The 12,605-nt window shown below is 33.1% G+C and overlaps 1 protein-coding gene across 6 annotated transcripts in view; it reads left to right on the forward strand.

The window, feature by feature from the left end:
- Window positions 1-12,605, forward strand: part of trio (trio Rho guanine nucleotide exchange factor) — a 502,261-nt gene that overhangs the window by 460,460 nt on the left and 29,196 nt on the right. For 2 of the 6 annotated variants that reach the window (XM_088260963.1, XM_088260964.1), the window contains exons 29-33: window positions 3,859-3,961; window positions 4,618-4,788; window positions 7,068-7,142; window positions 8,946-9,032; window positions 11,894-12,330. In XM_088260963.1, the coding sequence (XP_088117089.1) occupies window positions 3,859-3,961; window positions 4,618-4,788; window positions 7,068-7,142; window positions 8,946-9,032; window positions 11,894-12,330 (873 nt within the window). The remainder of the gene's footprint in view (window positions 1-3,858; window positions 3,962-4,617; window positions 4,789-7,067; window positions 7,143-8,945; window positions 9,033-11,893; window positions 12,331-12,605) is intronic. The other 4 variants (XM_088260965.1, XM_088260966.1, XM_088260967.1 and 1 more) reach the window with 4 other exon arrangements.

Raw genomic sequence — 12,605 nt, forward strand, 5'->3', positions numbered from 1 at the left:
ACGCAGGAAATGTTACTAATTGACCGTTATGAATTTAGTTTCTGACCAATTTAGTATTTTGTTGTGTACGTTATTAACATGTGTACATCTCCGGGGGCATTAATATGTATATCTCAATTTAATATATGGTTTTCACCTTGTTTACTTTTACATATGAGATAATATACATCGAGAGTCCTGCCTCAACTTTCAAGGTCTTCGCTTTAACGTACCTCAATACCTAGAATTGGAAATATACGCTTCCCCACTTTGTCTTTGAAGACCAGTAGTTGTTTCGTGAAAATTAATATTCCTGCTCAATATACTAGGATCGCGAATTCGACTCTATGAGAGGATTCATATTATTATTGACATTGAAAGGCCTAACGAGGGATATTGTCATGTTTGCTTGGTCTGTCTGTTGTCCAATTCTTCGTTATTTGCGGTGGCTCCCTTTTGCTACAAGCCGCTAACAGCGAAACTATGATTAACTTCTGAAACGTAGCATACGTAACATGAGATTGGCCAGAAAACCACACATCCCAATCATTATCAACATTCAACCCTGGAGGGGGATTAAAACTTCTGTAGGTTTGTTGAACTGCCATTTACTTTGGAGAATCCCGTTATATATCATTATTAATATATTCATATTAGTAAACGATTTACAACATTAACAATTTATTATTATGTATTCTACCAGACTCTGAATTATTCGCTCTACCGATAATATATTAATATTATACGTGTAAAGTTGAGATGAAATCTATCGTTTATACGGAAGAAGATGGAAATCTAAGAAACCCAGGGAAGCCATTCTGTCCATTCCATGTCTCGCAACATGACCTGCCCATTTCCATTTTAGTCTGGCAGTACGATGTACCACATCAACATATTATCATATTTATTATTCCTTATTCTAACCCTTATCCGCACCCAATGGTGCATAGGGCACTGCGTCTCATAGAAGCAGTGTTATCTTGATATTAAAATACACGAAGGAAAGGTGATCAGCCTTGCGCGTCAGGTACCAGTCCAGGGTGACATAAATAAAAATTAGTCTGAAAAATCACTAGTATTTATTTTGAACCTCATGGAAATTGAACCCGAGACCTCCAGCATGGTAACCTAGCGTACTGATCATTACACTACGGAAGCGGACAAACACATACCCACCGATTATTTCAACCTGACTCCGCCTTATTATTTTTATTAGGTACGCTTAAATGCAAGTCAAAAATATTATTTTCTTTTCTAATGATACGTTTGTGTTCTGGTATAAATATAAGCGCCCTAATTTTGGCAATCTTATCAAATAAATCTCTTACTGAAGTTATCTTATCCACATGTTAGTTACTATCAGTCAACATATCACTGCCGTATTCATACAACACTGTATGGTTCTGCGAGCACTCGCGACTAGTACTATAAGAGTAGTTCACATGACCGATTGATAATTGTATTGAATTTTTGGCATTCGTCCCCGTTTGGATTCCGACAACCGAAGTTCATTGATACAGTGTTGCGTCTTGCTCTATTATTAGGCCGAGTACGTATCCAATCAAGGTTTCAATCACACGCGGTAAATTTTATATGGGCGCAACCTTGTTCAAAGTTTTGTTCATATGGCGACGTTTCGGGTGGCTAGTTTCAATGGTGTGAACGTGTAAACTGCGATCACTTCATTCTGAGCGAGGAAACGATAGAATTGCAACTTCTTGAAAAATTAGAGAGATTTGATTTGAGAAACAGAAAGAGAAAGAGAGTGAGAAAGAGTATTTCAAAACAAATACAACATGACAAAAATTGCATAAAAATATTTTGCTTATTCAATATTCACACTATCATTGATTGGTGCTTCAATTGGTAATACTGATATTAATGGTTTGTGATAGCTTAAATATGAGTCATATTTCCGTGATTCGATATTTTCGAGATAACAAAAAAACACAAAGATAAATATTAATTACACAACGCGTGGTACCTTAGCTGTTCATATATAGCGTCTGACGTTCGCATCTATAACGCGCATTCGCGGCATCTTATTCTATCGCTTTTATCATTGTATATACGCCGCTCTCTTTTGCTCCTCCCCGTGACGTCGGAATGTAGCTCTCTTTCTCCTCTCTACGTTGTATCTTTCTTCTCTCTCATGTAACGATACGTGCCTTATTAACGTGACGCGTCTTTGAAATTTCTTACTTTCTGCATTGGCTTGAGTGGCCGTTTTAAAACATATCAATCAAATTGTGGTAGAGTGGGTTCGAACCTAAATTGTCTAAGACACAAGTCACGGATCGCAAGCGTACGTTATAATACACTTTTTGATTAATTTACTCATTGTACTTTAATTTAATCATACTTTAGTAGATGCATATCACATGCACAGTAATTAAATGGAAAATTATGATTACGATGTGATAATTATGTTTTTATTTTCATAGTATAATTATTTTGTTTGCTGAATCACTTCTCCTTGAAATGGCAGTAAAAGCGGTTTTAATGGCAACATTAATGTGTCATTTATCGTTTCTCTAGCAAAGTTTATCTTATCTCGCACACAATATTCTAGAAATTCGAGATTTGAATTAAAAGATTAGTCAGTCTTTGATAACGCCAAATAACAGAGGTGTGATACTGTTTTATAATTACTGATATTTCATTTGTTGCGAGTTTCGACGAGAGTTTGTGTTTTGTGCTATTGTCATGGTTTGTGAAGTGATTTCGGATACATTGCATACAAGTTATGGGACTGTTGGGTAAAAATTCTTGCCCATGCTGGTGTAAGCCAAGGTTGGCTCATTTTTCAAGTATTTGTTGTGTGAACATATCATGTGTTTTGTGTGAGAACATCAAGCATAAGAATAAATTTATAAGTTTTTTTATTAAAAAATCTAATCCGAATGTCGCAAAGCTATAATTAAAAAAAAACTGTTCGGAAATTTTATCTATATCATAAAAAGAAAAGAAGTGTTTCTTTAGAATGTAATTAATGAATCATCAATAAATCTCTACATACTTACAGAGAGGGCTTTTTTTCATGTAACGCGTTGGAACGGCATTCCGGCACTTTTTTTACGGCTTTTATCAGAACATAATAAAAAATAAACTTCTTAATATTATTAGTTTTTCTTCTTCTCCGTCTTACTCCTCATTACTGAGGGTTGTGACCCTTGTGGTAGCAATGACTCTTGTCCAGTCATCTCTTGACTGCGCTGCACATAGCGCTCCAACCACCGAGGTGCCTGCTGCTGTCTTAACTTGATCGTTCCATCGTGTGGGATCTTCCTCTCCCTCTTTTCCCCTTCAAGCTACCGATCGCAACCAGTCCATTTATAATTATTGATTAATAGTACTTATACTGGTTATAAACTAAGGTTCGTAATAGAGTCGTGAATGAAAACGTAACATCAAAGGTTAATATAACCAGGAAGTTGTTATATTGCGAACAGGAAGGGATTACTACATTTCTCGGTATTTCTTCGAATTTATCAAATAATAATTATTAAATCCAATCACTGATTTCAGTGATCAAAAAAACGATACAGATATAAAAACCAAACAGCGAACACTAAACTGGCTGTTCACACTGAAGTCCTGGCACCAACCCGAGCATAGAGTTGGCAAAATAAGTTGACTGAATGAACTGGAAATGCGATATAGACGATGTGCGTTAAAATGATGTATGATGTTCGAATGGTGAATGAAGATCAATAATAAAATCTTTACTTATCCCAGACTTCCATATTCTTCTTCACCTATGTTGATATGTTAAAAATTCCTTGTTTCTAGATTATTACGTTTCAAGATTTAACTACACTCTTTTAAGTGAACTCATCTAGATTTTTTTTAACAAATGTATTATTGTTTTGTCCACAGCCGTAAGTGGCTTCCACCACCCCTGAGAAAACTGTCCCAGGGTAAGGTGGAGAAGGCTGCTCCAGCTCCTTTGAAGAAGACCGTCTCTGATAAGCGCTTCAAGGTAAAAAAAAACAACATTTCTTACCATTGTAATGTCTCTTTCACGTTTACCATACATCACGGGACTTGTTTCAATGTACCTTAATACGGGACTATCGTAAAATTTACGATGACTAGAAAAACTCACATTTTACTTAAAACGTTAATGAAAATATCTCAAAAATAATTTCCACATGTTTTTGAGGACTTAAAAATCAGCTATTCATATTATTACTGTTGCAAACTTGTCAATTTCTCACTGTGCTAAACTTTACTTATTTTGTTAACATAAAAGTTTTGAAATTACAAATATTACAACATTAAAAAAGTTTAATGTTGTAATATTTGTAATTTCAAAATATTTTTTATAGTGTTAAAACGCCTCGTCAAGGGTTCTGCCTAGTGAGACGTATATCAAAAAATAAAACATGTATTGAAAAAAGTAAAAATAAACAAATAAATAAAAATATATGAACATTAAATATCGATAAAATTGAGATACATTATTTACATGTGTTGTGTCGGTGATTGGACGTCAGTCGTAAATTTTACGAGTATTCTATAATCTAGGGTTAAATATCTCTTATTGTTATAACGATATTACACTTTTGTCGCGTGTATGGTACTATACGCGCATTTTTTTTTTACCAAAATGCGTCAATTGTATTTTTGTTATAGCTCCCTCTACCCGAGTCACCTCGCTCCATGGTGAACGAGATCGACGAGATAATCTCCGACTTCTCCGAGTCCGGGTCGTCCCGCCTGGACGTGTCCACCCCGACCACGGGCCCCGAGGAGGCGGAGGACGAGGCCCCCGTCGAGATCCCGCCGCCCATGAAGCCCATCCAGGTAAGATCACCATTCCAGCAACTCTTAGATCGAGGGCCTTGGAAACGGACACGCACATCTCCGAACGAATCGTAACCTAACCGACAAGATTTAAACGAATCGTAACCTAAGCGACAATATTCAAAATTAACTGTCTGACCATTTACTCTTCAAACTTCTTCTTTTAAAAAAAAAAGAGAAATATTTGTCATTTTATTATTTAAAAAAATCAAATTTTAATTTAAGTTTTTTTTATGTTCAAGCACTATTTGCAAACAGCTATATAAGGTGTCAAACGTTTTTCACCAATATCACTAGTCTGGTTTTGGTTGGTTGGAAGATATTTCTTTTATAATTATTAAAAATTAAAAATAGGTATCAATTTGTGGTAGAGTGACTCATTATTAAAAATAGGTATCGATTTGTGGTAGAGTGGGTTCGAACCCAGAAACTCTTGACTCCGCGACACTAACCACGGGACCACAATCCGACACTAAAACTAACTTCTTCTAACCCTTCAAACCTTCTTGTAACACTTATCGTAGTGTCGAGGTGTACTTATATGGCCATGGTAAGCGGTGATGCATAAGCCGTAGCTAGATTTCAGAGTCGCTTGGACTTTTTCGACTTGGCATGAACCAATCCCTATTGATTATTTAAGACTCCCTTTACCCTCTTTTACTTTCAGCATACTTAGTTGTGAAACCTTTTTAAAATACCTTGTATAAAAAATAACCTTTATCCCTCGAAATATACAAATACTTATACATTTTTTTCAATAACTTATTGTTACGATTCGTTTTGACATTGCTATGTACGTTTTCAAACCCCGCAAGTGTGTTTGATAAGTCGCTTTGTTGTAAACAATAGCCGATTTGTATTATTTTCTTTTCCTCGACATTTCCATGTTAAATAAACTCATTTTTATTATTTTTTTCAATTTCTTATTTGTGAAAAGGAGTAATACAATAGATTTTTCCTAAATACGCGATTTCTTTCAAAACATACAAAGCGACTTATTGAACATGAACATGTTTTTATTCATTCCGTGTTACATTCTTTAGCGGGATAAATTATTTTACATATTTTTTTCTTCTAACAAATCGACTATTTGTGTTTGAATTTTTACCTTCTTATACTACATTTATGTCAATTATTGAAATTCGCATGGCAATTTTTTCTCTATCGTTAATAATTTTACTATTGGTAAAGACGATGTTTATATTTTAGATTTTTCTAAGTATAAAAAATGTGTTTTAACGCATTTGCGCCCAGAAATGATTTTAGGGAATATCTAGTTCGCCAAGGTTGAAGTTACAATAAAATAAATAACGATCTATCTATCTACTATTATTATTTCTACGACTTTGGCATTTTGAAACCGGTAAACGATTCATTTTGTTAAGATGTTGATGTTACCGATTCTTATTTTTTATTTATTTTTACTCAATCATATTTAAGTTACAGTTGTCTTCCGTTTAGTAAAAATTGATTCCTTGTATTCAATTACTTAGTTTTCAAATAATTTACAGCCCAAAATACCATACTTATGTGTGGTGATATTTTTAATTTCATGATTTTTCATATTGAAGTCAGTCAGACAAACAAAAAACTCAAAAACCAAAAACAGGGTATTTAGACTTCTCAATGTCTAAAGGTGATTTAAATTTATAAATCTCATTAAAAATAAATCTTAAAAACTTTGCGATTACAAAAAAATCTAAAAATATATTAATAACAACTGGCAATGTGTATGAGAAAAGAAAAAAATTGTAGAAAAAAAATTAACTCGGTAAATACCCAGACTTTCATATTTTTCTTTATCCTAGTTGATATGTCAACATGTAAAAATAACTCCTAAGTGGATAGAACACAGATTTTAAAAACGAGTATTTGCATACACTCAAAATGGTTGAAGAAAAAAAAACATTTAAAAAGGTAAAAAATGAATCTCGAGCAATAATACTCGTATGTAAAATTTACTAAATATTTTTTTTATACGACCCACTGATGAAACAATGTTAAATCACGCGGAAACTCTCAATTTGTGCTCCACCTAGCTCCTTGAAATCCTGTCACGGATTTAAAATTTATTTCCAGCTTAGCGCAATAATGTGGTGCAAATGCGTTAAAACAAATAATTCGTAATTATTTTACTGTTTAGACAATTGATTACCATGTGAATTTCGATATTTATTAGTCCTGTATTTGATCTAGTGAACGGTAAATAATATGTGTGTTTTTATATCATCCATCATCATCATCATCACCAATGTTGTGTGTTTAATTCGGATTACAAGGACCCTCCCGTACTCCAGCAGGTTCCAGTTACTTCGTCGTTGAACATGCCGGTTTTGACATCGCAACCTAACAGGGTATTCTATTTTCTTCTTCTTTTATTTTTATAATTTTCTTATTAAACATATATTTCAAATCGTGGTATATAAGGATAAAATATCTTTCGTAGTTTGCTAAGGGATACATAAATAATTTTTCTTTCATTTTCTGGAACATTTTCTTATAATTTGTGTTACAGTGAAACTCAGTTATAGTGCCATAGTATAAAAATAGCAACCCTTCCATCTCTCTATATATTTATCAACAGCAAAAATTATACCTCTTAATATCCATTTTATTTTATTATTATTTCGACTATCTCAGTCCAGTCGATCAAAATTCAATTTTAAAATAATAATTGAACAAAAGTCAGTAAAAAAAGAGCCAAAGATAATAAAATATTATATTTAATGAACTTTTGTTTTACAACAAATGAAATATTCTTAATCTTAATGGCAGCGATTTTTTTTACTTTTTCTCTTAATAGATCAAATTAAAAAAAAATGGCATTTCGTAAAAAATATAAATTTTTCTTCATTTTATTTTTAATGAATAATAAAATATTGAAAAAATATAAATAAATGATTAATCAATAATTCTCTGCTTTCCATGTAAAATTATAATAATTTACCTTTTATTAAATTTTGGAACTCGTACGGGTATGCAACCCCGAACGCCTCTGGCCAATTTTACCATTTTCCATTCCTCCTCTATTTCCTTTCCTTCACTTGCGTCGTGTATATCCTATCAAATACATTCCACTTCTGCATCAAAATATGTAGAGCGCAGGACAGGCTTATCCTGTCGTACAATAAAGATCGAGTTAATCATACGTCGTTTCGATGAGGTACTCTATGCATATTTTTTTATTCCGACCTGGGCTCAGATAGGGATAAAAAAATGCAATACTTGTTTTTGATGTTCGATAGAGTATAATATTTTAATTTAATAAATTGATGCGGCAATCAACTTCGTGGTAATAAAATGTATTTTTCCATTTTTCATTAAAATTTACATGGTTAAATTTCACAATTTTTTCAAATCTATTGTAATACACGATTCGATGTATTTAGCATCATTATGTCATCTTCTCATCTTCAACGTCCCAAGGGCACAACTCTAAAATTTAGACAATTACAATAAAACACATAAGGTGTTTAATAATTGATTTTGTAAATTAAATTTAAAATGATTAAATTTCTAATTTTATTAGATACCTTTTGAATCTGATGCCTATGCAGAACTTGGCTCAGTTTCGAAACCCACTTTATACGGATCTCTCATATTCATTTGATCGAGATTAGCTTCGAAACAACTAGCTTCGGAAACCACAGATGCTTCCATCTTTGGGTCTAACTATAAACATATATTAAATAAAAACAAGTGTTTCATTTTAAATTTCATCATGTCTTACCACAATGTGAATGCCGAAACGATAAATAAAATATAAATTGGTCATTTCAATTTGAAATTTAACTTATAAAAAAGTGGTATTTAATTAAATAACGAGTGTTTTGTTTTTATTTTAAAATCATGTTATTCCACAAAGTAAATGCCAAATCATGAAATAATAGATTACCCATATTTATTCGAATTAATTCGTTTAAACGTCGTTGTAACCGAGTTTCACTGTACTTTGCAATAAATGCGATCAGAGCATCTCAAGTTGGGGAAATGATTCAGAGTGTAATTGGATGCATCGGTAATTAAGCTTACTCTTACCTCCCCCACATGTTTTGTAAATACAAATGTCTTCTGTCATTAACACTTGGTTTTTCTGAATCTGACTAATTGGAATGATTGGAGGAATACTTCTGATATTGCGTACACGGGCGTTTCAGACTTCAGCACTCTCCCTCAAGTCTTTGGACAGCGGAAACTCTTCAGCTTACTTGGCTGAGATCGAACAATATGTGAAAGAGAAAATGGTTCGATACATAGTTTATAGCTTGCTTTGTGTACCGTAGCCTTATTTACTAATCGACTACATTTATACGCACTCCGTATTATTTTGTATCCTGGCGTGAGAATACATTTATTCGTATCAACAAACAAAATTCAAATGCCCCTCCGTGTCCACGATCTCATATCTAAAAATAATCTCGCGAATATTGAAAGTCTCTACGTACTAAAAACACACACATACTCGTATTTATACGAGTATCTGTTAGGCATAATAAACGACAACAAAAAGTCAAAAACTTAAATAAAATCGTGTGTTTGTTATGAATTATTTTTAAAATATTCTGATTAAAAATTAATTGAGAAAGCTCGGAACAAACGGAATAAATATTTGATTTGTACTACTGAGTAGTAGAATGAAGGACAATGAAAATATTTAAATAATATTGAATATTGTAATAATATTGTGATATAACGTGTTCACTCCTATGTGGCTTATCGATTTCGCTTCATATAATTAACGGTCAAATTAACACTGTTTTAATTTCATGCAGTGCCCTATGCATCATCGAATGCGGATAATGGCAAGAAGACGATCACAATTTTTTTAACGTTTTTCAGTCATTATTTGCCATGTTTAAGCAAAAATCAGTTGAAATGTGAGTATAAATAAAAAATACTTTGATTTCTGGGTACCGACGGATTCATTTATCTGCGAAGGTCACAAAGCAGTGGCAAAATGTATTTTTTTATTAAACCAGTTTGATTTTGTGAAATTTCAAAGCAATCTCGAAAGATAGGCTGATCGCGAATACGCGAGACCGCGAATGAGAATCGTGCTATCTGGAGGGGCAGTTGTATTATGTTACCAGTTACACAATTATATGGTGGGTATATTCTATCGGGGTTATTGGAAACAAACGAGGCAACCTTCGAGTGGATCATAGCCTAGATGTGGATTATGTAGTTTGGTAGATTGCTATTTTTGTTTTCGATATCCCCGATATATATTCGTAAGGCTTCAAGGGCTTCATAAATCACTTGTATTTCTTGTGCATGTACACCCAGGTGCTGGAGATAGATTTTAATAATAATATTAATTTATCTTTCCTCAATATACTATTGCTTCGTAATGTAAGTAAAATTAACATAACATACGTAAGTACAGTTACATTATTTTAGTTTTAATTGATGTAGATATAATATTTTGTTTAGATTTATGGTTCATCGCAATATACACTAATAAGCATTATCACACAAGCTAATCTAGGACTAAGTTACGTACATTCTTACATTCTGGTGATCGTGACATTTACCCACTAATTTCATCGTGACCTTTTATTTATTTTTGTTGATCTTATTCTTCATCCTTTTCATTTTGCTGAAATGCACGTTGACTCTTTTTAATTACCACATTTCAAGACCGATGAAGTCTTTTTGATGACTGTTAGATCGAAACAATTTTTTTCTATAAATACTTCATTTTTTGTAACTCGCAATAAATAATGATCAAACGTTATTTGTTCGAATTTAAATCACATTTTTTATACTTTATATTTTAAGTAGAAAAAAAAATCTGACGGTCTGTAAAATGACAGTTAACATTTTAATTTTTATAGTTTCATTTTGGTAATTCCTATTGATGAACGAAAATAAGAATCTAGAATTGCTAAATTTGAGTGAGTTTGGGGTTATTTGTTTGTCTTTTTGCTAGTTTTTTTTTAGAAATCATATCAAATGACATTGAATACCATGCATGCTTTTTATTGATCGTTTTTAGACAGTTTTGATTTGACGATAATTGGGATTATTTCAACACGAATGACCATAACTGAATTTGTAACATATTTCATAAATGATACTTATTTTTTTTAATGTTAAAAATATCCTAAATTGTACCAAAGTTTTATTATTTTTTATAGAAAATAATAATAAAAAACTGTTAAACGCCTCTCCAATTTTTAACTATTTTTTTCCTTTCCTGTACTATCTCTTATCTTTTTGCGTTCTTCTAATAAACTCACCATGCTCCTTAATTTAAATTTCTACTTGAATTGATTTAGACTATTTGATTATTATTTGTTTTTTTTACAGATATGTAAATATGTATAATATTAACAGAAAAAAAATCGTCAACAAACGCATACACGTCCATCTCCATGTTATTTAACTTTTAAAAATTGTGTCAATTATCATAATCAAGTATTTTAATTAATAAACTAAATTGTATTAAGTGTACATAACGTCAAAATCGTCAGCACATAACGTATTTATCGAATGAAAATTGTCAAATATTTTTTTGACATATCAACATACATAGATGAAGACAAATATGGAGGTCTGGATATTTACAGGGCTAGTTATGATCTGTCATAGGCTGGTTTAGTTATCACTTTACGCAAGTGCAACATTCACCCATTGTTGACAACCTCACCATTTAAATTTTTAGAACCTCTACATATATCATAACGCTTTTATTTATTACCGACCCTTTTTTCGGATGTACTCAAGATCCTAACTGGATTATCTTACATACTGGGAAACACCTGAAAACATTATTTCCAATTTTATGCAGATTGACCATTTGAAATATAAAAATAACTCCGTTAGTAAGTAGAGAATTTGTAAGGTATTTGAACACACTAAAAATCTTGAATTCTGTCTTTTTATTTTTCACGACTAAATCATTTAGGAACTAATCGTCCTGAATTCCTGTGAATGAATGTTTTTAAGTGTTCTAATACCGCGTATTTTCGATTATTTTTTGTAAATTATCTTGATAATGAAGAAATTCACAATTTTTAAAGTTACTTATAAATGGTGATTAGGTTATTTCGTATAAATAAGTTTGTGCCTACATTAGTTACACGGCCATGTTGCGTTTCAGGAGCTTCACAACAATAACGGCGCCACCGAGAACGCCAGGATGGTGGTACAGATCCCGGAGGTCGTTGTCGTCGACGTCGCGAACGTCGGCGACGGCGCCGCCGGCGGTGACGCCGCCGACGTCGCCGACCTGGATAACGCCATCGCCATCGACGACTACGACAACATCAACATGATCGACGAGATGCCCGAGCTGGAGGACGTCTACGAGGACGAGGGCGACACGGTGGAGGACGCGCGCCGCAAGCGCGACTACGTGCTGCGCGAGCTAGTGGACTCGGAGGAGAAGTACGTGGCCGACCTGCGGCTGGTCTGCGAGGGCTACATCCGCCTCATGCGCGACCCCGAGTGCCCCATCCCCATGCCCGAGCCGCTGCGCGCCGGCAAGGACAAGATGATCTTCTCCAACATCGAGGCCATCTACGAGTGGCACAAGAAGTGAGTATTATTCCCAATTACTAATTTTTTATAATTTACGAGTATATTTCAAGCAATAACTTTGTGATTTTACATTTTTTAATTAAAATATAACTTTGTTTGAAAATCGCTATAAATATTTTACTACAACTTAATTATAATGTCCACCGGTTTTGAAGCTATCCGCTTCTTTTTCAAGACTGGTTAATACTCATTAGTAGTTTTAAATCACTATAAATATTTTATTATGACGTAATTATAATGTCTATAATTATTAATTATAATGTCTACCTGTT

Source organism: Brachycentrus maculatus, unplaced genomic scaffold (assembly GCF_059751285.1).
Source record: "Brachycentrus maculatus isolate JH-2025_06_01 unplaced genomic scaffold, ASM5975128v1 h1tg000144l, whole genome shotgun sequence".
In the NCBI taxonomy this organism is placed as follows: Eukaryota; Metazoa; Arthropoda; class Insecta; order Trichoptera; family Brachycentridae; genus Brachycentrus; species Brachycentrus maculatus.